We start from the raw sequence: 25,551 nt of genomic DNA, 5'->3' as shown, positions 1-25,551 counted from the left end.
TCAGAGAACCAAGAAAATGAATTGATATAGCCTCAAATAGACTTTAAAAAGAGGAAAAAAGAAGGTAAGTACACCATTGCCAAGAGCCTGTGATTGCATGCCCTTGAATAGTGCATGTGGTCAGCACTGGTAGTGGTGCTGGTAGTGTCCTAACTGTCCATGCCTGCTTGTACACTGCTCCAGGGGCTACTATATCGTTTATATCGACGGCAACGTGGAGAACGCCGAGCAGAAGGAGCGGGAGTGGGACGTGAACGTCTTCAACTTTGATGACGTTGGGCAGGCGATGCTTTCCTTGTTTACAGTATCCACCTTTGAAGGGTGGCCCAAGTGAGTACAGTACCAAGTAACACTAACCTAGCCATGTAAATATCCAACATGATTACATGAAGCAACAGGTGATTTTGAAGAAATGACAACACTTGTAAGGAGAATTGTGAAGTAAGAACATGGTAATCAACTGATGTTTTGTGAAACAAAAATAGCATACCCTCAAGAGACAAAATGATGAAGATGATTATCTTGTCTCTTGTGTTAGTAGCACCCAAGTCATCCCCAAATCAAGGTCATCCGCAAGTGCTGAAATGACGTCCATTGAAATGCATGGTTGCTGTCCTTGTTGCTGAAAGTCATGTATCAGGAGGAACTCAACATCACTTATATAATTTTTTCAGTCTTTTGTATGTGGCCATTGACTCCCGTGCGGAGGATATGGGCCCCATCTACAACTACCGGCCAGCTGTGGCCATCTTCTTCTTTGTGTACATCATCATCATTGCTTTCTTCATGGTCAACATCTTCGTTGGCTTTGTTATCGTGACCTTCCAGAACGAGGGAGAAAAAGAATATGGAGACGAATGTGAACTAGACAAAAACCAGGTAGGAAACTGAATGAAAGATTGGATGGATAGATGGATGGATTTTTAGATGGGCTGCACTCTTTTTACATGTTGGATAGGATGATCGTAACTTTGTCTTGTTTACCCTCTGCAGCGTCAGTGCATAGAATTTGCACTGAAAGCCAAGCCACTGCGGCGGTATGTGCCAAAGAACCCCATACAGTACAAATTCTGGTACGTGGTGAACTCCCAGACGTTTGAGTACACCATGTTTATTCTCATCATGCTCAACACTGTCTCCTTAGCAATGAAGGTGAGTCCTTAATTATTCACTTGAAAAATACATTGAAATGCTGTTACGGTATTACTGCAAAGATTTTTAACAAGCTTGTACGTGGTGTTCATGAATGTTAAGCATTTGTATCAATGAAATGTTGCAGTTATCAGATTCTGTGTATCATATTTCATTCATTCTACATGAAAAAATGAACAAAATGTAATGGGTTTTCCATTAGCAGTGTAGAAAGACCTAGACTTGTGCTGATAATTGACTGTGTGCTCTGTTCATGTTGAGCTAACATATTCACCTGTTAATGCTGCCAGTTCCATGGACAACCAGATGAATATAGCGAAGCCATGGACTACCTGAACTATTTCTTCACCACTGTGTTTACTATTGAATGTATATTGAAAATTCTGGCATATAAACCCAAGGTGAGTAATAGTCGAGAAGTCAATGCCCTACCATGGCCTAAGGGTTGATCTATGGAAATCTATGGCCATGTTTCATGTTGTCAAAGAATGAAATCTGAGCCAGGCACTTACCATCATTCTTTTATTGCTGAGATTGGTCCATAAGTCAAGATCCTTTCTGATTTAAACTATGAATACCTTTTCCATAGGTCAGCCCTCCATGATATAACAGAAGCTTGTCACAAACACCTGGCATTTAATTTCTTTACCATTCTTTTTTTTCATCATCTGTAGCATTATGGCCAGTCAGAAACCTACGAATATGCGTTGGATTTCATGAACTTGATTTTTACGGCATTGTTCACCCTTGAAGCCATGTTGAAGTTGATTGGATTTGGACCGAAGGTGGGTGGAAGTGGTCACGCTTTTTTTCCTTTCTTTGATTCTAGTTCTTGATCATGTTTCTTTGACTACTATACCCATACTGATAATTGATTTAATTCAAAGATGTGTTCAGTACTTGACTTGGTTTCAATCTTTTTTTGTGGTTGGAAAGATTATGTTGCATGTATGCTGTTGATTTTTGAGAAAACAGTGCTTTTATCAGTTTTCATTATTTGTCGTTCAATGTTATGTTGTTATGTCTCCCTTTGTGAGAAGAAAGTGCTTTCTGTTGAAACCTTTTGTTGAATAATGTTCGTTTCTTTCAGTATTATTTCAAAGATGCGTGGAATACGTTCGATTTCCTCATCGTTGTCGGAAGTCTTGTTGATATCATTGTGTCTCAAATGAACGTAAGTATGCCCCCCTCCCACCCACCTTCAGCGCTTGTGTGACGGTACACCATCTTCTACAGTGTTCCATTCCTCTGTTCAACCTCAGGACTTAAGAAATTTGACCTCTAAAGCACTACTATCTTTCAATGCTTTCCCCTCTTTTAACAGGCTTAAAGTCAACTCTCAATGTTAATTCTGCAAGATGCCCTAAGAACACCATATTAAAAACAGTGCAAAACAGTGCTATCAGGGCCTTCTGAAAGAATGTCGTTGGGTACATGGATACCCAAAGTGTGCACACATCAGGGATTACTGAGGCTACACTAGTAGATCTCTTTAGATTCATTATTTTTAATGTGGCAATCTCAGGGTGCCTGGCAGAATTATGAGACTTGATGTTATAAGTGCTATTCTGGATTGAACGTAAGTCTTTTCCCTAGATGGAAGTTAACACTGTGTGAGATGGTTACCAAGCAAAATGCTAATGTCATGTCGCTGCCAATATACTTACTATGCTACATGTATCTATCCACCAATGCCTTCTGGGAACAACAGAACTATTTTGCCGATGCGTGGAACTCCTTTGACTTCATCATTGTTTTGGGCAGCATAGTTGATATCTTGGTGTCAGCTCTACTTCAGGTAGATACATTACATTTGCTGTGTACCTGTGCTTGCAGTTTCCCTGTCAATAAGTGTATTCTTCCCTAGCTGATGAACTTTGGTACAACTGACATTGTGTAGATGAGTTTGTGTCTTTAAAATGAGTGAATAACTGTATCAGTACAGGATGCATCAGTGGACCATCCAGCAAATAAAAGAACTGGAGAATTTTGAATAACCTATAGTGAGTCATACAGAGTGAAAAGAAATGAAAATATAGGAATAGGGAGAAAATTTCTTCATTGACAGATGTCAATATTAACTTATGAGTGATAATACTTGACTTGTCATTGATAATAGCAAATAAGATACTGATAAAAATATGACCCTAATGTGCATTGTTTTCCCAGTGTTCGTTGGGATGTATTTTGAGTCTCTCCCTCTTCTTTTTCCCCCAGCCTGGAGCCGAGGTGCCCAGCATAAACTTCTTCCGACTTTTCCGAGTCATGAGGTTGATCAAACTGCTGAGCCGAGGCGAGGGGATCCGCACCCTGCTTTGGACCTTCATCAAGTCCTTCCAGGTATGACCTCTGCACCTCCAGGGACTAAAAAACTAAAGAATGTCACTGACTCCTGGTGCTGAAATGACATCCATTGAAATACATGGTTGCCCTCCTTGGTGCTGAAAGACAGGATGTTGTGCAAAAGTGGTATCAAGAGAAAATAGGACAAAAACCAACATTTCACATAGCTCTCTAAGTCAGGGTGCTTCCTGATTCATCAATAAAAGCATAGGAATCTCCATAAGTTTACTTTTATCAAGTTATGTTATGAATTGTTACTTACCTTTGTTTCATATGGGCTCTCTCCAGTCACTCAGTGTCAGTATGTGTGAATCTGCAATAAATACATGAAAGAATTAAAAAAAAACTAAATTTTCAACTGTGTTTTTTCCCCAGGCCTTGCCATATGTTGCCTTACTCATCCTTATGCTGTTCTTCATTTATGCTGTGGTTGGTATGCAGGTAAGTCAGTACACACAAACAACTTAAATTGCGAATTCGTAAAGTCATGCGTGAATAATGTTTAAAGGAGACTAGTTTTGTATGATAGCTGTTTCCTTTTTTTTTTACAAAGAATTGTGCGATTTTCCCACATTTTCTGCATTTCTTTGTGGCTCATATTTATGTATATCAAGTGGTTAACATATGATTCATGATGCCAACTTCCAGCAGTGATAGTCTGTTTGATCAATATGCAAGTACTTTAAACATCAATAATAAACCTCCTTACTGATGTTGTAAAAAATGCATGTCTTAACTGTTTGATAAACTTTGAATGCTGGTGACAATATCACACTTGAATTTGTAATAATTAACTAGGTTCACGTTTAACGTACATCTTCCTTACTTTGTACCTGTAGTTACCCCTTTTAAACATATCACAAATACCGTCAGCATTATCCAGCCCTCTGTTCCCTGTACATTTTCCTCGATTCAATATTCCACTATTGTAGTAGGGTTTTGTAGAGAAACTCGGTGAAGAGACTATTCTGTGGCTGCGGTGTGTAGTCTCCTCTTTCTCTTCTCGTTCATCTTGTCTTAGAAACTCACATCCATCCACACTAACAACATTAAAACCTTCATCTCAGCACCTCTTCTAAGACAAATTACAGCACTATTATAGCTATCTTCGAACATTTTGAAAAGAAACAAACTTGCAGCTAAATAATTTCTTCAGTTCAAAATCTTTTTTTCATGCCACTTATATTGACTGACAATCTTCATGAACTCTCGTATCTCGTTTTAGTGGTCTGAGCAAAATGCAACAGTAGTGTAGATAAAGATAAAGGCAATTCAGCTTGAATACTAGTAGTGTTCCTTATTCACAAATTGCAATTTACAAATTTCATTCTCATTTGTTGTAAGAATCACAAACTAGTTTAAAATTTTGTAAGTAGCACATAAAAAAAATCTATGAAGCACAGACATGCATGTATTTTCACCTGCTGTGGAGATGAAGGTACATGAACTAACTACTAGTATTAAGATGTAGAATAGCGTTGGATTCTGTTGATCTAGCTGTCCTGCTCTGTTCCAATATCTGTCCTCCCACATCATTCCTGTTCTAATGCCTGGAACATCAATGTCTAGCCCTCTCTGTCTGTCCCTGTCCATTACTAATTACTCTATACCACGACTTTATGGACAGAAATAACTCAAAAGAGCATCTAAAAATTGTTTCAGTTGGCCTTCATTCATGATATCAATGCTATACGACTATATGATAAGTGCAGAATAGTTAGAGACATTTCTGCTGTGTCAAATCTATATTGCTTTGATGTGAATGTACCCTAGCTGTACCCATGTGTCCCTATGTCAATACTGACCAAGTTCAAGCTGCTAGATAACAATTGTTGTTGAGCAAAGCATGAGACATCCTGAAGACAATAGGACCTGGTTGGATCATAAGAGATGTTTACTTGACTTTTACTGACAAATCATGGGGGTAAATTAATTAAAGAGGCTTAAGCACTCTTTGTATCAATTACATTGCTTGAAACAAAATGCAGAAATCTATTTTTGGAAATAAATGTCAATTTGGAATTGTTTCTTACCTGTAAAATCTTTATCTAGACTATCAGCTACCGTTTACTGTCACCATTATTTGGGATTGAAATACATGAGTTACAAACAATGCTATGCCTTTTCTAAAATTAGAATAAGAGCTCATTTGGGTTATCATGGAGAAACAATGTGATAATTTGTACAAACTTCTGGAGTTACATCTGTTGTGATGCAACACAGTTACTATTGTTGTCAGAATTATCTGCTCACTGTTCAGAATGGGTCAAAAATTGTCTTGTGGCTGTCAGGAGATATATTGCTGTACGGTAGTGTTCAGAAACCTTTGGTAGAAAACTTTAGTAGTATGTCACAGTTCAGAGAATGGTGTAGATCTCCACCTATTTACTATTGACTCAGAAAAGTAATAGAATTCTATTAACTAAATTCAGTAACACCATCTTACTCTTCAATAATTTATCAGTATCCAAAGATTCAAAGAACTGGAAGATGACATATAAAACACACACAGCAAATTTAGTTGGCATAAAACCTGCTGATCTATATCAAAGGCTTCAGAAGACCACATTGTACACCAATAGATCTTTTGCCTACAAGCCACTGACAATTTTTTGGTCCTGTCATGTTGTGTCTTCTGTTGCATGATGATTCTATAAGCCTAACCTGTGTCTGTCTGTGCCCCTCTGTGTCTGTCAGATGTTTGGGAAGATAGAGTTGAACGACGACACAGCCATCCACAGGAACAACAACTTCCAGACCTTCCCCCAGGCAGTGCTCCTCCTATTCAGGTAGTAACGTGCACAAGACATGTCAGTCTGGATATCAAACCAGCTGTTCTCATGCCCTCTTACTCCTCAGATCTTCGGGGCGATAGACTTGAACGGTGGTGGAGCGATCCACCGGAACAACAACTTCCAGAGTTTTCCCCAAGCTGTGCTGGTTCTCTTCAGGTCAGATGGTGTGGCACCTGGTTTCCTGGTCCTACCCTACAGGGACCCAATTAATCAATCAATCAATCAATCAATCAATCAATCAATCAATAATTATCGCTAAGTCATTGATATTGCTCAGGTTTTTGTTGCTCTCTCATTTGAAGAATTTTTGCTGTTTATGATGAAAAAAAATCCCCATAAATTGAAATGTAGCCCTTAAACATAAGTGTACCCTTTGACCCACAATAGATTACATAGGCATTCAGTACATGACACTTTGCTCCATCAAAAAATTGAGATGATACTATATGTAGCTTGAAAAAAATGGTTTTCTTGTGTCAGTCCAAACTAAGGCCATGATACAAAACTAGACCTGATGATGACAACAGAAACCCAAGTTGTAAAGTTGATAAATTCATGCATAAAGGCTTCTGAAAACAAAACACCTTAGGTTCAAACAATCCATCCAAACAAAAACAACAGTCCTAGTCTTATCCCTTCTTTCAATATCATGCTTAGTAAATGTCTTAGACTAAGTGTTTTTTTGTGAAAACATTTGGGTGGTTTGAGTTTTTTTCACCTGAAAAATCTGAAAGCAGATATTCTTGTTCCTTGTGGGGAATATGGAAACCAGGTGCAGAAGACTTGCACCATGTGCTGTGCCTCTGCTTTAAGCTCAACAAAGGAGAAACAACATCTGCTGCAACTGGATTATTGTGGTTATGCTGAAATTGTGTGTGGACGTAGACATACATAGACCTGAAGTGGTAAGGTGTGACTATGATTATAGTACTGTAGGATCAACATAATGTCATGGTCCTAATTATGTCCAAGATTTTTCAATGTGTGTTTTTTGTGACTACCATGTGTGCAAGTGTCAAGTGGTGCAACCCTGGAGTTGTAAGTACTTTGTGCAGTTTCCCTATGTACATCTAGCCGCTCTAAGTTTGTGGAACAATAGTTTGGAGGCACTCCTTTTTCTCTGCACAAGCGGTATAGCTCAGAAATAATGCAAATGTCCAGCTCTTCATCGATAAGAGGATGGTCTTCGATCTTCTCACCCACAAGATTCACTGCTAACTTTTTCTGCCACTGACCTTTCCCCCCTTAGGTCGGCCACTGGAGAGGCGTGGCAGGAAATCATGATGTCATGCACCGCAGGGTCGGGCGCCATGTGCGATGAGAACTCCGACAGCAAGGGTCAAGTCTGTGGTAGCAACTTCGCCTACCCCTACTTCCTTTCTTTCTACATGCTCTGTGCTTTCCTGGTGAGTTATGAGCAGTTATGTGATTGTGAAAACTAAAATTAGACTTTATAAGCCAATTTTCTTTTCCTAATTGCTGACTTAGGCCTGGTTTACACACAAAAATTTAGCGTTTTCAGAAACGTTCCGCTCCATGAACGTGGCGTTTTGGGTGTAAACAGGATCTTACATACTATACCGTATATGCACTAACTCTTATTCTTATTACAAATTGAATGTATTACATACAAGAGGACTAGTGCAAAGAATATTGAATACTCATGTATATTAATTAAGATCAGTGAACTGCAAAGACTATTGAATACTCTTGTATAATAATCTCTTTGATAAAAACTTGATCTTCCTCCTAGCTGTCCTAAACTTTGAATTCATTGTTAATCATTTGTCTCTGTCCTTGTATAACATGATTTTAAGTTATACATGTAGTTTTCAACTCTGCTATTATTTTAGCAGTAGAGCATTACTACATGGTATTGCCTTGTGTTACAGATTATCAACCTATTCGTAGCTGTCATCATGGACAACTTTGACTACTTGACCAGGGACTGGTCCATCCTGGGCCCTCATCATCTGGATGAGTTTGTCCGGGTCTGGTCAGAGTATGACCCCGACGCTAAGTGAGTCTCCTGGTTGTCTGGAACAGACTGGGCTAGATTGGTGTGCTGTGATGTAGCATAATCCTGCATTATGTAACAGAAGTATGAGGTTGTAGGGTCTACTTGATTAAATGAAATACGTTGTACATACAGAAAAATGCAGGTCGTTGTTTGACAACAATAACTGTTTGAATATGGTTGGGCTCCCTTCACGTGCTTCAAGCTGGAAAGAGTTACAATTATTATTACTTCATGTTCTGTTCATTGTGACAAAGAGCAGGCCCTGGGGTCCTTCCCCTGGACATTGAACAATATTTATATGATGTTATGCTGTATGTAGCATTCTGTCTTTTTCTGTCAAAAACAGGAAAATAGCCTTTCAGCAAATAAAATCAAGGCACAATGTCATTTCCTCCTCTTTTCTTTTTCCCCCCAGGGGACGTATCAAGCACCTGGATGTGGTGACCCTGCTCAGGCGCATCTCCCCACCACTGGGCTTTGGCAAGCTGTGTCCTCACCGTGTGGCTTGCAAGGTCAGTACCACCCTGGGTACCAGTGGTGCAACAACATAACAGCTAACACTTCCACACTACCATCCAGTCCATTCCACTGTTTGTGTGTGTGTTTGTTTGTTTGTTTGCTCCAATGTAATGGCTTGGTTTGGACACAAACCAACTGTACCATTCCAAAATGGTACAAACAAACTGTACCATTCTAACCACTAACTACATGTCTGAAGTCTGTTGTTAACATAGGAACAGTCCATGTTGTGTCATTACCGATTATTTCCTTATCTTTGCTGGCAGAGCACTAGACGATGATAACCTGATGCTTGTGTTTTGTTGTGTGTAAGGCCGCTCCAACTTATTTGTTTGGTTTTAGGACATTTTTTGTAGAATTTTAGCAAGATAAACAATGAGTAACAGCACCATGTTTTGTGCTAGTTCTCCCCCACCCTTGCTCCTCTCCTATGACAAGATGACCCTGTGTGCACTTCTGGGCACTAGTACCCAGGGGAGGTCTGAGCTTGTACTGCATGTGACTTTAAGGGTCCCTTATAGCGGCAGCAAATATCCTGTAATGACTGCCATGGCATGATTGTAATAGATACTTTTGTTTTCACAATGACCGAGATTAAGATTGGAAAGATTGTAGATATGTGATGTTGCATGGCAAAGGCTGATTTCAACTCTGTGTCAAGGTATGATGGAAAAGGCTGCATGGTTTAGATCATTTTAGTTGCTTCCTCACACTCGACTTTACAACACATTTTTCATGTCTACATTTCACTGGAATTATCAATTTGAATAGTAACAACTGAATTGTCTTATGTCAAAGTTTTTATTTATCCTAATAACATGAGAAACGTGAATGGTTCTGGGACAGTATGCCAGCTCATGTGGTTTCAGGGAGTGCCAGCAATCTTGTATTGGACAGGTGGTTCCAGAGAAGAACCTACATCAAGTTTGGAGCCAACATTGACTCCTTAGTCTTACAGCTACATCTTTATATGATGTCCCTTTTGAGAATCCCTTTATAACTGGCTTCTATATCATGATTATGCTTTTGTTCTTCTATAGTCTTCATTTCATCAATTTTAATAGAGAAGAAACAAATACATGTATACTGTCATGATGTTCTGTTCACTGTGTGCACATTGCAAGCTCCAAGCAAGCATGATAGCTTTATTGTACATGTTGCATGTCTGTGTGAACTGATTAATAGTGATTGATAGCTTCTGGTTAACAAGAACACCATCTTCCCCTGTGCCTGATGTAAGGAAGGTCTAAGTCCAGCCCAGGACACATGTACATGTAACAGTGTATGTCCCCCTGCAGCGTCTGGTCTCCATGAACATGCCGCTGAACAGCGACGGCACCGTCATGTTCAATGCAACTTTGTTTGCCCTGGTAAGAACTGGGCTGAAGATCAAGACAGAAGGTGAGGGCTGGGTGCAGGTGACGTGACAAAACAGGATTCAATGTTGTAGAAAAATGTGTGAAGACTGTAGATCAATTAAAAGCTTCTGCCTATCATTATAAGGCAACAACTGCAGTGAACAGCTTCCATGTTGGGACCTATCCTCCTTGGTGCTGAAAAGCTATCCAGTCAAGCGACACTGACACCTTTCACAAAAATCGCACATTTCTGTGTGTCTGTATCTGTATTGGATTATTTCTAAATCTGACTGCCATCAATTACTGTAATTTTTATCATCTAGACATGTATTCCAGCTATGTTACTAAAAGCGTACAAGCCATGGTACTGCAAGTTGTTACACAACTCCCGCTGGAGGAAGGTTTATTTTTATACAAGCTGAGGGTATCCCAGCTCTAGTATGTAGAGTGTGCAGGCCAATACTCACCACTGTTACACACCTCCCACCAGGCAACATTGACCAGGCAAACGAGGAGCTCAGGGCCATCATTAAGAAGATCTGGAAGAGGACAAACCCAAAAGTCCTGGACCAGGTCTGCCCACCGGCTGGAGGTAGGTTGGTTGTTTGTGTCAGGCTCATGCAGAGATACAACATCAACACTATACATATAAAATTTCTGCTGTTACTAAACATTGCATAGATGCATGACGGTCGTAATTGTCATCTGTATCTTATTCAATTACATTGTTATGCTTAGGTGATTAGAGTTTCTTTGCACGTTGTCTTGCTTGTCGTACATTGCATTTTGACAGCATACATTTGTGGGAATCCATTGTTTATTTCTGCATGAAGTATTTTGAGTGTATTTTTCACACAGGTGGTTGAACTAATTGTAAACTGCAATCATTACATTTTGTTTTGTATTTAGAGTATGTTTTGATTTGGTGAATGACTTCATCTTTTTCCAGTTAGAGGATGGCTGGTGTCCAGGATGACATGATATTGTGCCTGCTGTGTAGTGCATGTAACTACTGATTTTGTTGTAGCTTTACTTTCTTACTTTTCAAGGAAACAAACTTTTATGCTAGACCTCATTTGCATGACAGCATAATTTGATCATCATATCTTTTACCTTTAGGTTACAACAGTTTTCAAAGTTGACTAAATTACTCTTAGACTAACTTGCTTGGTCATCTATGATACAGTGGTTCATGGTTAACTATTGGTTCCACGGTCAAAACTACTTTCTACCTTTATTTGAAGCTTGAAGGCCTTTATGATGAAGTGAATGACTTTGAAATTCCTCATCTTCACAACAATTTTGTAGATAATTGCATTGTATTCACCATGCCATATTTGCTTGAATAAAAGGGAGAGTTGCAGTCTGGTGTCCATCCTACTGTATGCCCTGGTCTCTCCTCCGATTGTTTCCTTTCAGGTAGTCTAGATCTTGCATCCCATTCCAATGCTTCTGTAAAATGTTTTATTCCTAAATTAACCTGATAAATGATGAAAGAGCCATACGTTTGAATGAAACCTAGCTATGAAAGACAATTTGTCAGGTATAAGCAATCAGAGGAACAGACCTGACTAGAATGGGATGGATATTGGGCTTCCCCATAGAGCTTTGAAAGTACACTTTAAGTAACCAGTAAATGACACTCCTTTTCCCTCTCCCCTTCCCAAGATGATGAGATCACAGTCGGTAAGTTTTATGCCACGTTCCTGATCCAAGACTACTTCCGCAAGTTCAAGCGCCGACAGGAGGAAGACGAGGGTGAAGAACAGTACAATAAAGACGCCATCAGGTTGCAGGTATGAGAGGGGTGGCAGCCGACAGTTAGACCAGCACTAACCTTTGTTATTCCATGTTTCAGATGAAGACCCACGGCATTGTGTGGAGTAGAATGGGCCTCACTTTGGCTAATAGATGCACTTAGTTTTTAGTAGTTAGACTGATTTTTTTTTTACTTGTGGATGTAAAATTGTCTTCATCCCAAGACTTCATGAAAATTAGTACTGAAAAGAAACTTACCTATAGGTCCAAAATGCAGATAAATTGGGTTTACCAAATATTCAACCTATCCTTTGGTAAAGTCAGTTTCTTTGTGTAGTCTGGACCTACGTTTAGCTATAAGGTTACATCATGTCACGCATTGAGCTTTTTCGATAAAAGAATTTATCATTTTTAAGTGAATAGTTTTTTCGAGTGCTGGTGAAAAAATGTTGATGCAGATTATCCCGATTTTCCATCAGCGGAAAGTTGGCCAAACTGAGGTCCACAACTTGTACAATGCCGTGATGGTTGCTCCGCTAACATGACAACTAACAGGCTGGTGTGGTGCAGTAACCATAGTGCATGCACGCTTGAGTTATCTTCTGCCATCTTAATTTGCATGACTGTTTCTGTTTTGCATGAAGAGGATGAAATAACTGTTGGCAAATTCTACGCCACGTACCTCATCCAAGACTACTTCAGACGGTTCAGAAAGAGAAAGGAGGAGGAGAGGAAAAGGGGCTTGCACCGGGAAAAATCAGTACGCAAAGTGAAAAAGATGAACTTAACTGAAGCCGTGCAGTTGAAGGTATGAGAGAAACAGAGCAGGATAGCCAGGAAATCTGCCTGGAGTTCTGTCAACAGTATCAGTCTGTCCAACCTTTTGTGGGCATCAACTCAGTTGCTTACATGTTGAGTTGCTTTCTGTGTTCTTGCACTGTCACATACTGTCTCTATCTAAGTGCACCATCTCTCTTCTGTTTCTGTCAGTCCATACATTTTCTAAACTGAACCTCAGACTCTGGAAGACTCAAGGTATGGGTTGTTTTTTCAAGAATTTTTTCCTCCATTTTTATGCACATACATGTACATATATTACATGCTCATACCAAATTTGCATTTCCCATAATCTTCCGATTTTGTTGTTTTTCCCATACCATTACTATTCCACCTCCACTTTAATGACATGCCCACAAAAGAGTTCATGGAACTGATGTTTAGGCCAAAGGCTACCTGACTTCTGGGAGGTAAAAGGCAGTGGAAGGAGAGAGAGATGGGCTTCACCTTCCAATACCATCCCAGTGGATTAACAACACACTGCCCCTACTACCTCTAAAAAGCCATACCCTTATCACAGATACAAGACTTAGTACAGCATACAGAAACTGAGGACTTCTTTCAAAACTTATCTTTACAATACAAAAATGCCTGCTCTTCTTTCCTGATACCCAGCAAACATTTGTCCTTAGCTATCAAACCTGACAGTGTATTGTTTCTCTGTCTCTGTTACTCAATATTTGTTCAAACAAGGTTACTATTTGTCATGTTTGTGCCTCCTCTTCTCTCTCTGGCTAGCTGTTGGCAGTGTTGGATGTTGTAACGTGGCTTTTCTTGTTCTTGGATTTACCTCAAACTTTTAGCTTGTCTGTCCTTATAGATAACCTGTACTGTCTGTGAGGAAGCTCTGTTTGTGACTTGACATTTATTAGTACAAAGTCATGTTGATGTAAATGTTGTAAGCAAGGAATATTTAGAAGAAGCTTCAAACACTATGCTTGTCTGTAATATATGGTGCTTGATTTAGGTTATAAAACTGCACGTGGTTAACATACTCAATGGAAAACAGGTTGAACATTTCTTCAGTTTCTAAATCTAACAACAACTGAATTTTCCACTGTTCCATTGTTTATTCCTGGTTTTCCTGATTTCCTGTTATTTTTTCTGACTATCCGTACTCTCTCCTGCAAACCCCCAGGCTGGCCTTCGTACTCTTCACGACATTGGCCCAGAGATTCGCCGTGCGATCTCGGGTAACTTAGAGGAGCAACTAGCTGCAGAGGGTATCGATATTGGCGATTCTGAAGAGCCATCTCATAGGGTAGGTGTTATGTAGAGCAGCAAAGGTTATGATAAAAGTTTTAGAAGTCATCCTCAACTGAGGTGAAGCATGATACCTATTCAAGAAGTGCAGTGGAGCTTTGCTACAGCTCACATTATAGCTTGTCTTGTCTACTTTAGAAGTTTCACATCAATGGTTACCTGTAATACCTTCTTTCACTCCAGACCTTTTATTCCCTTCACAGAGAAATCATTCATTATTCGGGAATCACACGGAGTCCCCTGTCAGGAGTAGCAACTCCCTCAGGAAGACGTCTCCCGTGAATTCCTACATGCCCAACTCCCTGGACACAAACACTAACGCCAACGCTAATGTCAACACCAACGCTAACTCCATCAAGCCTGCGGAGGCTGCCAAAAATCCAACAGACAAAAACAAGAAGGACACAGCTGATCTCAACAAGTAGGTGCTCCACCTTATAGATATGGATGATGTGTTGCTAGGAAGTAGCAATTGTTAGTAACTGTTGCAAGCTTCCATTGAAATATTTTTTGCCATTCATGATTTGTGCACATTTTGAGAACTTGTGATTTCCTTTAGTGATTTTGGGAGTAAGATTGCCATGGGTAATGCTGGGTGGTATAACTATTACTTTCCTTGATTATGTTCGAAATATTCTGACATCTAAGTAGGTGTCCAGCAACTGTGTAGAAGCTGCAGTTGTTGAACACCCATGATGGGGTCTTTTTCCCTTTTTATATATCTTTCACTGTGTATATCTTGATGTTGAATGTGTGACACATTATGACTGAAAGAGTTTGTGCACATTAAGGTAGATTTTTACCCATGGTTCATTCTACAAGAAGTAAACATCTATTTGGGCGAAGTTTTTTCAACAACATAAAGCCATGCAGTCATGGGAAAAGACAGGCCAGACATTTGTGCTGTAGTTTTGTAGCTTCGTCACTGACGTGTAGCTAAGTCCATACCATGTGCATTTGAGGCCATGCCAGTTCAGTCTCCGGGATGCCAAAAGTTTACCAGATTTTGCAATTCTTCTGTAGTCATCTTTTGGGTTTGTGGGATGAAATGACCATAATTCTATCAACTGACACCAAACTCAGTAACAAATGATGTCAGGCATTTGTTACTTGAAAAAGTCAATTTTAGTACCCCATTGTAATTTTAAAATGATATTGAGGTGAAATGTTTTGCTCTGGAAATTGAACTGGCATTGCTGTACCATGATTCATGTATCGAACTCTGTATTATTCTCTTTCTACATACTGTTGCTGTATATCCTTTCTTTTGCCGTTTCCTTTCAAGAGTCAGTTCTCTGCCTCTCATTGTTACTGTTAGTATCTTGATATACTGCTTTCCATTTGACAAACATTCAGTATAGACTCTGCTCAAAGAGCACATCCTATAAATCTGATGAAGATTTGGTTCAACATTTACAAGAGAGTCACAGATAGACTTTCCCAGTGACCGTGTCTGTCAGAATTCAGGCCGTTTCCCCCCAGTGATCTGCAAGCCTCACAAAAGCACACTCGGTGCTGATACAAGTGTCACAATGGCTCCAACAAGTAATGGTGAATGCTGCTGATTCAGAAGCACCGGAGAAATACTACAAATAGGCCATTCTGGAGGAAGATACCAGCCCCCCATGTCAAAGATGGCAGGAGTGTATAGAAAAGATCTCTAATCATCATTTTATATCCAATACACAATGACAACTGATGTCATATATTGTGCATGAAATTTAACCTATAACACCTCTGCAACTGAATAGAATCAAACTAAAAAGAAAAATGTTTTATCCAGTTTGCTAATGAACTAAGCTTGTCTTTGTAGAGACCTAACCCAACCCTTTCATTGGAATGCTTTTGTAAAGAATACTGTCATATCCTACATTGAGGTTAGGCTCACAGTTATACAGTAGGTGTAGACCCGTCATGGATTCATTTCCACTAGCTAGTGTGTTCTGGTGCATATCAATGTCCTGCCAAAGATGAAAGTTCTTAGGACCAAACTCCATAAGGACTTTATCCTCCTGACATTTTAATACCGATATGGTATAGATAGGTGTTCTGGAAAAAAACTACTAGGTTCAATCCACAAAGTCATGAGGAGCGAGTAAGAATAGATTTCTTAAGACTGTTCACAATTGCAAGAAAAATGATTCTACATTTTTCTATTTTGCATTCTGGAGACACACAAAGAATCTTACCATTTCTCTCTGCAGACTCTGTGTTGTTAAGAGCCAGAACTACAACGTCAGAGTTGCCTGTGCTGTAAGGTAGTTAGAGTATTCACATGGAAAAAGCATCTGAAATATGATGAACATGCTGAGATAATGCTTTCACAGCAGCTGCTGCATTTTTTGACAGAACCCAACAGCACCAAACAATTTAGACAACTTTTATAATTTTGCCCTATCATAAGGAAAAGCAAAATAGGCCACCAAACAATTGGGGGGCTCTTTGCTCCTTACCATCTACAAATATCACCAGCACCATCTTTTCTATATCTAACCTGCAAAGAATGGCCTGCTGCAACTACACTGCTGCATATCGTAGAGCATGATTCCTGCCCATCTCTATCTAGTGTGCATTCCACTTGTTCATCTTAGGTCCATTCCACCACCTCATCTCTACACAGTCGAGTTGTTCCTCCATAGTTCTCTCCATTGGTGTGTACTCACTGTGACATGTCGTGTTTGTTAATGTGTGGTTTGCCGGTCTGTTTTGCACGCTTCCACAGAGAGCAGGCTGCTAGCGATGCAGGCTTGGTTGGGTATGTCTGTCTGTTAGGTGTTGTCTGTCTGCTCGTACCATCATTCCCTCATCCAGCTACTTTTAAAGCCTTGGTTTGATACAACTGCATATGAGGTTTTAAAAAAAGACTGTAACTAACACAGACTCCCACTCTGATGTGATCGTGAGGCCACACCAATTTAACTACTTCTTTCTGATGACCTTGTATTGGCCTTATATTGAAAAAAGATGGTACCATGTGAAAGTACACAGGAAAAGACTTAGTCTTGGCTTTTGAACAGCTCTCGCAATAAAATGATCCTTGAGGATTTTGCTTAGACCAGACATAGAGGTATCGCAAAACTGTAAATTGAAGGCTATCAAAAGACCTGTTTTTTGCATTGAGTTTCTCTGCAAATTATGAAAGCCTGCAAGTATGAGAAACAAGTCGTTGGATTGGTGTGGCTCCAGTGACAAGGAAACTATGCGTGCATGGCTTTGTGTAAAAGATGGTAACATACTGAGTAATCAAACCATCTGTAATACAAGGAGAACTTAATGCATCCAAAGGACACTCTGAGTGTGTAATGCCACCAGCTGACCTCTTCTGACCCTTCTCTGCACGATAGATAACCTGGATGATGCTCTTGTTGATACGTCACACACCCCTGTCTCTTCCAACTGATGCATGCCTGCATGCCCTGTGCTGAACGTGTCCCTGTCGATATCTGACTCCGTAGCAACATTGATTGTTAGCACTTATGATTGCACCTCTTCTTATCGTTTTGTTGTAGCACCGTCACCTCCAAACTCAAGGGATTTTTGGAGCCTGCCACAGGGTCCGGATTAGTCTCGTCCGTAACCTCGGGCTTTAGTAGCTTCACAGGCTCCTTTACCAGCTCCTTTTTTTCGGGTTCAAAACAACCGGAGCCGCCAAACAAAACCGACCCAAAGACTGCTGCTGGCAAGCAACAACAGCAGGCCCAGAACAAGCAGCAAGCTCACAACAACAACAGCAACCACCACAACAAACTGACAATACACCCAAGGCCAATGGGCAGCCTCCCAAGCAAACTTCCAACCCTCAACAGCCACCAAACGTGCAACAACAAAATGTCAATAGTGCACCTACTGCGACTAATAACTCACCATCCAAAAATATGGCTGCCTCTACTTCATTAAACACTAGCACTGCTACTACTACCACTACCACAACTGCAGGGGTGACAGATAATCCCAGCAAGAACCACGTGGAAAATATTGATAATGTCAAGCACATTGGGAATCATTCCCTGCCCAATGCAAACCAGGAGCTTAACAATAACATCCAGCCCATAGACAACAGAATTGACATGAGACGGTAAAAGCACTTTTCATTGCTTTCTGTTTCTTCTAGAGGCTTGAATGCAGGATCAGGCAAGCGTCTTCACAAACTCGGCTGTGGGATCTGTTTCAAAACATTGCACAATGCAAACACTTAACAGATATAGATGACTAGTGCACCTTTTGTGATGTCTTTACAGTTTTGCACTCAACTGAGCATGTTGATGCCTGCCTGCTTTGGTGTCCAAGTCTCCAGAAGTGTGTCAATTTACTCAATTTTCATCATGCAACATGTTTAACCCAGGGCCAATATACTAACTAACTGTGTCTTGCTTGTTCAAGTACTGATGTCTGTTGTCATGATGTAATCTCTTTTGCATACACACACATTCCTGTCTTGTGACAAAGCTTCCTCTTTAAAAATTTTCACACTCCTCTTTTTTACTCCCGCCGCCCTGTAATTCCTCCGTACTCCTTTTGATGGCCTAATCTGGCAAAGTGGTTTCGGTCTGCTCACAATTTGTCTTGTATATATCAGCAGCATACACCAGGACCCAGACCGGATTCATTCTCCCGAGCTGGTGCGGTCTCCCGAAGACATGCGCCCGCTGGGGAACATGAGGTCGTCTGGGGGCTTGCGATCACCGCCAGGGAACATGCAGTCACCTGGCACCATACGTTCTCCTATGGGACTGCGATCCCCATCAGGAGAGATTCGCTCCCCTGTAGAATACGAAGAATACGATGACGATGAAGATCCGGAGGTCGAAGTCGTGCATCCCGATGATGTTGATGAACCTTTCTTTACCGCCGCGACAATGGACGCTCCTTACTGGCGACAGCCGTCAAGTGAAACTGAGGACGAGAGGAAGCCCCTGCGTCCTAAAGAGCACCCTAAGAGGCACAGGCGCGAGCGTGATTTGTACAGGGACTCCTCTCGTGACTCCGATTACTATTCGCGGGATTATGATTATGGTTATGGTTATGGTTATACTGACAGGGAGAGAGGCCCAGATCCATGGATGCAGAGAAGAGAAGCCGGGCAGCCCCACTACCCCAGCCCCAGCAGACGCTCTCCTAGCAGGAGAAAATACAGGGGTGAGGACCAGCTACCAATGCCCAAACGGGGCGCTGGGACAACCAGATACACTCAGCAACAGGTGGGGGTGCAGACTTCAGTGATGCTCGAAAATATGTTGGCATTGATTGATGTTGTGATATATTTGCCTTTCCATGTTGAACTTGTCTTCCTTGCACCAGGAAGGTTATAGAGGGCATATAACCTCCTTACTTGCACGCTGTTACCAAGGCTTGAAATACATCACTGCGTAAAATTGGAATTGTGCATTGTTTTTCTGTCTACCTGCACCAGTCCCAAGTAGCATCCTGTTTTATAGAAGGATTTTAAGTGGCAAGGATTTAAGGTGGCAACCTTCAAGTCTTGTTTTTCAATTGACTAGAAGGTAACAAAATTAATTTGGTGCAGGTGATTTTGAATGTTAGCTTCACAAATGCAGGAACAAGTATTTCTAGCCCTGGAGATGCTATGGATGAAGGTTGGAAATTGAAACATCTTGTTACTTTACAGGGCACATATAACTGTTACTGTAACAGTGACTTTGTGCTAATCACTGCATGACAGCCTCAAACACAATATCCTCACGCATAAAGCACTGAACAAAAAGTACACAAATATTTTTTGCACACATCAAACAAATCCTAATATTTCATATCACTCTTATGTTTGTTTGATAAGATTTTGTTTGTTTTTATGCTATACATGCAATTTTGTAAAAAGTTTTATTGCAATTTTTAAACTAATTTTTTCTAGAGATGCCATAATTTTTGTTCACTAACCAGGCGTAACCATTTCATTAACTGTCTGCTGCTAAGCTTACCCTTGTTTACACAACTAACACTAACTTCCTTCTTATTTATTTATTTACTCCTCCGTCGTGGAACAGCCGGTAAGTTGACGAGACAAAACATCAGAACTTACAAAGCTTGAAACCATTACAGAAAATCTTAAGTTTGGGCAGATGTAACATTTTTGAATTGCATTTTTGTCCCAATCTGCCCCAAATTGTCACAATTCTGAGACATGATTTTTTATTACAAAAGGAAGATACAAATGGCATGTCCGTGGTCAACACCTGCCATGTTTAATGTATTGACTCCAACATACGGGACACACCAAGCATGCACATCAACAGGTCAACAATTTTTTGGTCAGTTGTAAGCGAAAACGTCATCCTGAAGGGTACTGCACAATCCACCATCCTGCAGTTCCTTCTTCATGGAAATATTGTATGTTGTATGTTTGCATTTTTCTAAATCAATCTTTTTATTACAGCAAATCTGACTTATGATTTGTTGGAAAGTCTAAGTTCTAAGTTCTGAACGCCTCTTCTCCAGGCAATTGCAATTGCTGGCCAGCCGCCATCAGGAGGTTATGACATCACAGAGAACAACTGGCGCACCCCTCCCTCCTCCCCAGGGCGGGTGAGGTCGTCCTACCCCACCCCCGCGGGGAGGCCCCAGTCTGTCATCAGCACGTCCTCTACACCAGCCCGCGGGAACAGCGGCGGCGTGCGCCCCAGCCGGTCGGGCTGGGACTACAACAACATACCCAAAAGGGATCCCGCATCTGCCTTCTACGAGGGGCTGAAAACGGGCTCTCTGGGGCCCAACAGCGAGAGGCAGCACTCGAGGAGGAATAGTAGATACGACAGTCATGCAATGAATCTGGTAGAGCAGGTAATCTTTCTGGTGTAACGTCACCTGTGTGGTACACGTGGTGTGGTACACGTTCTGTCACTGATGTTACTAGTAATTAGATCATTGTACTACATGTATATAATGTCTTCTGTATTCAAAGAATAGGATGTTGCTTTATTTGTGATGTTATGAGATATGTATGTGGTTTTCATTGTTTGGTGTTGCTTTGCCAGGTATGTGCATTCATTCATTTGGTGATGTACAGTCAAATCTGTCCATGGTGACCACACAAGGGACCTGATGAATATAGCCACTATAGAAGTTAATGTTGGGGGCCATGGGAAAAATATTTTTGTAAAGGGGCCACCAATTCAAGGCACAAAGTGGCCACAATGACTACTAAATGGTCCCCATGCAGCGTTGGTCACTAGTACAGGTTTGACTCAGAAGACATTGTATTAGCCTTTACATAATACATGTACTATGTAATACACAACACTGTCCTTTCTACGGTGCCTTTAACCATAACGTAAATTGAATTTTGGTAGTATCACTGTTAAGGGTACAGTGGTGTGTAGTACATACGGTGTGCAATGTGCTGTTTTAGGGTGTAGGATATATGTTATTGGGTCATACTGGCAGTAGCATATGTTAATGTTGACCATGCTATTGTTGAGAATTTTTTAGACGTACATCTATAACATTGCGATGGTTTCTGTCCCCTGTGTTCCCAGGTGCTTGTACAGGAGGGTCTTGGACGTTATGCTGACGACCACCTTGTAAATGTAGCCAAACACGAACTAGCCGAGGCGTGCGACATGACCCCCGCCGAGCTCGATTACGCCGCGCAGGAGATGATGCGAGAGCAGGGCTACGACATGACCGAGAGCAGCTATCACTTCGACTATCCCTACCTGGAACACATGGGCGGGAGCTACGACCTGCCAGACTACCCACCCGTAACCCACGGCAACAACCCACGCCGCCTGCCGGAGGAGAACTATGTGCGGCACCCGCCGGAGGGGGACAGAGACCACCCGATGCACAGGCGACCTGCAGGTGACTATGCAGAAGATGTGGAGGATTTGGATGACGAAATGGTCTACGTCACTACATTATAGCAAGATGGTGTGCATGGGGAAAAACACCTTTTGTACCAGATTCTTATATCTTTGTTGGATTTGAAGACCATTTTACCACATTCATAACCCGAAGACGTTTAATGAAGGGCAGAATTGTTGCGATCTTGTAATGTTCCCTGCCCCATATCTATTTCAAGGATGCCATCATGCTTCTACAGGTCCCCTTTCCTCATCGTCACACGAAGCATCAATGGTCACCCTCTAAAAACAATTGCTACCTCGATGAAAGGATGGCTGACGGTCGAGGTCGCAGGCATAGCTTTGCAGAAGTGAGTCCGAGGTTGAAGACCAGTGAGAAAGAAGAATGCCATTGTTTTGGCCAAGTGCGTCAAACAGACTGGCGAGGCCCAGCAGTTTCAAACTTACAGGTGGAGAGGCACATTAAGGCAATATTGGCTGCTTATCTTGCCTTTGTTACTACAAAGATAGCATTTAATAACTTGCATTATGCAGTCAACTAAGAACTTTGAATATCCATGACAGAAAATATGACATTTCCTGCAATACCATATAGCTAGCAGATGTTACAGTAGTAGTCAACAAAAAGCTGATCTTCCTGGCAACCTTGGAAAGTGATGAATAGTAAGCAGAAGAAGGAGATCATGAGTTTATTGTACACAAATGTATACTTCAGCAGAGTAACATGCACCACCTCCAAACATGTCATCTCAATAAACTGATGATGACAAGCATAGGAAAACTGTAAATGCCACTTGTTCCTGAGTTTATTTTTATATACTTGCATTTGAGGATTGTGGTGCTCCCCTTTCGGGCTAAGACTAGCCCAAAGGATCCTATTGAATTTCTTTGGAATTCATGGTTGCATGTATTTGATACTGAGGTATTAAGGTATTCTGATTGGATTTATTTATTTATTTACCTTTTACTGAAAAGAGTCTGAAAATCTACGGCATCATTATCAGGAAGTTGGGCATGACACTGTATGTAAAGGGCGCCATGGCCAAGGGGTGCTCGTTTTGAATGTGAAGTAAGCTTGGAAGCTATTAGAAGTAAAATTGTAAAATAGTGACAGGAAAGTAACTGTACATGTCTGTTAATTTTACTACATCCATCCTGTTTGGAATATCGTGGGCAGTGTTTTGGGTACAACATCACTTAACTGTTTCTCCTACTATAAACAGCATCATGCAACTTATCCTTTACCCAAGGTGGTGTCTTCGAATTTATAAAGCTCGAAAATAACGAGACTATTTTTCCCTCATGAACCCTGAGAGTGGACTGAATACAGTCCACATGTTTGTACAACTTGGAACAAAACTTCCATATCTTCCTCAATATCCTCAACGGTTGGACTAAAGACGAATCGAATGTGTGCATTTTGCGTTTTTCTGTCTTTTTTCGTGGCATCCCTGTCCTTGACAAACAAGTTGACGGGTCGAGCCAGACGCTTGCGCTGGCCGGCCCAAGCACAGAGGTGCAGGCAAGGATGCCAGTCGAGTCTTGACAAAGTAATCTGAGCATCACCATTGGTAGTAGCTTGAAAAAAAGCGAAACCGTGGTGAAATCAGGATGATAAGTGACTGACAATGTGCAAAAGAAGGACGAACAAAAGCTTGTCCTTTGATTATACTGCTTCGGCAATACTGCTTTAAGAAAGTAGTAGCTTTTGATAAAACACGCTTTGCTCAGTGTTCTGCTTTCGATCAAACCTGTGCCCTGGGCCAAAGTTTATGTTTCTAATGATGCTCATGATGTGAAAAGGGTTGTTTGGAATTCGGAATTACTCTATTCTGATTCAGACAGGAAACAGGATTTTGCTGTTGTTCCAGGACCTGCCTAGAGTTGGAAGGAAATTCTAAGGTTATATTAGCGATGGATACTGGGTGATAATTTCCTGAAAACGGGAACCTACTGAAGATAGAGATAAAAACTGATGCTGTGTGATAGAAATGATGTGAAAAATTACTGCGTGTGGAGTGTGTATAGAGTATTTCAATATAGCTACGATGACCTACGGCATTGCATTTACACCTGTGTCTATGATTGTAATATTACAATGGCCTTAACCGAGCAGAAGATCAGGGTCAACCTGTACGATAAAACTGACGAAAGAAGAGGCTCAAACAAGCTAGACTGGAAAGACTGGTGCATGAACTGTACAAAAGTAAACAATGCATGTTCCCTTTGTAAACTGATATTTTCCGTACAGGAAAAGACTTGTTGTCGAAACCTTTGCAATAATGCACAGTACGTGATATAGAGGTCAATTTGAAATCATGCCAAAGGTATGCATGACATTGTACGAGAATTTAACTCCATTGCAGTTTTGAAAGCTTTTCGTTTGGGCATCGTATTTTCTGCGCTTCTCTTACTTGCGAGGCAACTAGTGCGATTCATATGAAGAATATTTCTCTGATATTGCAAAGCTAGATATATGTTATGATTGCTCCCAAAATTTTTATATGAAAAGTATTTTCCAAAACTTGCCAATTTTGCAATGTTCCAGTTCTGCTGCTTTAATAAGGTTTGGCATTTGTGAAGAGATGCATACAATATAAACAGCTGCACGGTCCGAATCTAACTGTAGCCAGAGAAATTTCCTAACTGCACATATTTAAGGAATTTTTAACACAATGCGGTTTGTACTCCACACTTGTAAATTAAAAAGTTAACAAACCTTTTGTATTACTTTGGCATTTGCGTTGTTGCCATGTAAGAATTGATAGTTAGACTGTAGATAGAGTTAGGAAGAGACTATAGAATAAATAGGGCATACTGCAATTTGACTTTCAGTACATATATGTAATATATTCATTTGCAAGGAATGTTATGGAAGTGCAATAAACAATTTGATTCTTAGATCCGATCGTCGTTCATGATACTGAGTACATGTTTATACCGTGAAGGCAGATGGATGGTTCAAAACATCGACAGGCCAACAGTTATAAGTTGGATGTAAACTTCGTGAAAGTTGTCAGTTGCATGTGAATTTGTGCATGTCGTCTGGATGTGATATTAACTCATAGATAAGCATTTCCTAAAGTTGAAAATTGATCTACTTTTATCATAGTGTTGGGAAAATGCCTGTGTTTAAAAGGTTCCCGTACCCGTAAAGTGTATGCTCGTAGCAACTATCCCGCCAAATTGTCTTTGCTGGAAGGCATTTTTCGTTCCATGGTCAGACACTCCTACATTAAGATTAAACCATTTTATTTCGACGCGAACCTCAAGTTACATCACAAGGGTACTCCTTGTCTGGAAAAGGCCCTTCATCTCTCAGCAGGTAGGTATAAGTGCCAGACCATACTATAATAACGGTAGGTGCCAGACCGTATTACAACACATATTATAGACGGAATCATAACAATTTGTAATCCACGACAATAACAGTCATTTGTCTAAGGACACATCCTTAATCAGGTTTGAATACTTGTTGTCACAACAAAGCTATTATTTGTCGTCAGACCGGTCTTTTCTGACCTGGATACTTTCGTCACTTGGAAACATTATTTACAGATAAATATGTATATTATTTTACATCAGGAAATTCTATGCTTCAGCAAAACCCTAGTGGAATCACGGGGAGCACTACACCGTCGATCACTAGTATAGACACACTATATTAGGTAGAACCTTTAAACCAGGAA

General features: G+C 40.7%; 1 protein-coding gene across 29 annotated transcripts in view; it reads left to right on the top strand.

Annotated features, from left to right (window-relative positions):
- Positions 1 to 24,763, top strand: part of LOC109469700 (voltage-dependent L-type calcium channel subunit alpha-1D-like) — a 90,727-nt gene extending 65,964 nt beyond the window's left edge. For 13 of the 29 annotated variants that reach the window (XM_019768299.1, XM_019768309.1, XM_019768291.1 and 10 more), the window contains 20 exons: positions 184 to 330; positions 675 to 879; positions 994 to 1,152; positions 1,443 to 1,553; positions 2,864 to 2,950; positions 3,370 to 3,492; positions 3,871 to 3,936; positions 6,193 to 6,284; positions 7,540 to 7,696; positions 8,183 to 8,310; positions 8,726 to 8,822; positions 10,128 to 10,230; positions 10,678 to 10,779; positions 12,590 to 12,753; positions 13,921 to 14,043; positions 14,249 to 14,466; positions 18,622 to 19,243; positions 20,499 to 20,840; positions 21,536 to 21,860; positions 22,102 to 24,763. In XM_019768299.1, the coding sequence (XP_019623858.1) occupies positions 184 to 330; positions 675 to 879; positions 994 to 1,152; positions 1,443 to 1,553; positions 2,864 to 2,950; positions 3,370 to 3,492; positions 3,871 to 3,936; positions 6,193 to 6,284; positions 7,540 to 7,696; positions 8,183 to 8,310; positions 8,726 to 8,822; positions 10,128 to 10,230; positions 10,678 to 10,779; positions 12,590 to 12,753; positions 13,921 to 14,043; positions 14,249 to 14,466; positions 18,622 to 19,243; positions 20,499 to 20,840; positions 21,536 to 21,860; positions 22,102 to 22,148 (3,418 nt within the window). In that variant the 3' untranslated portion in view covers positions 22,149 to 24,763. Of the gene's footprint in view, positions 1 to 183; positions 331 to 674; positions 880 to 993; positions 1,153 to 1,442; positions 1,554 to 1,826; positions 1,938 to 2,242; positions 2,327 to 2,863; positions 2,951 to 3,369; positions 3,493 to 3,870; positions 3,937 to 6,192; positions 6,285 to 7,539; positions 7,697 to 8,182; positions 8,311 to 8,725; positions 8,823 to 10,127; positions 10,231 to 10,677; positions 10,780 to 11,855; positions 11,984 to 12,589; positions 12,754 to 13,920; positions 14,044 to 14,248; positions 14,467 to 16,767; positions 16,801 to 17,554; positions 18,056 to 18,621; positions 19,244 to 20,498; positions 20,841 to 21,535; positions 21,861 to 22,101 lie in introns of those variants that run through there. The other 16 variants (XM_019768342.1, XM_019768327.1, XM_019768520.1 and 13 more) reach the window with 9 other exon arrangements.
- The last annotated feature ends 788 nt before the right edge of the window (positions 24,764 to 25,551 follow it).

This window comes from Branchiostoma belcheri, unplaced genomic scaffold, assembly GCF_001625305.1.
Source record: "Branchiostoma belcheri isolate BF01 breed outbred unplaced genomic scaffold, Haploidv18h27 scaffold10, whole genome shotgun sequence".
NCBI lineage: Eukaryota > Metazoa > Chordata > Leptocardii > Amphioxiformes > Branchiostomatidae > Branchiostoma > Branchiostoma belcheri.
Note: the sequence above shows the minus strand (reverse complement) of the source record. Positions and strands in the feature narration are given on the sequence as shown.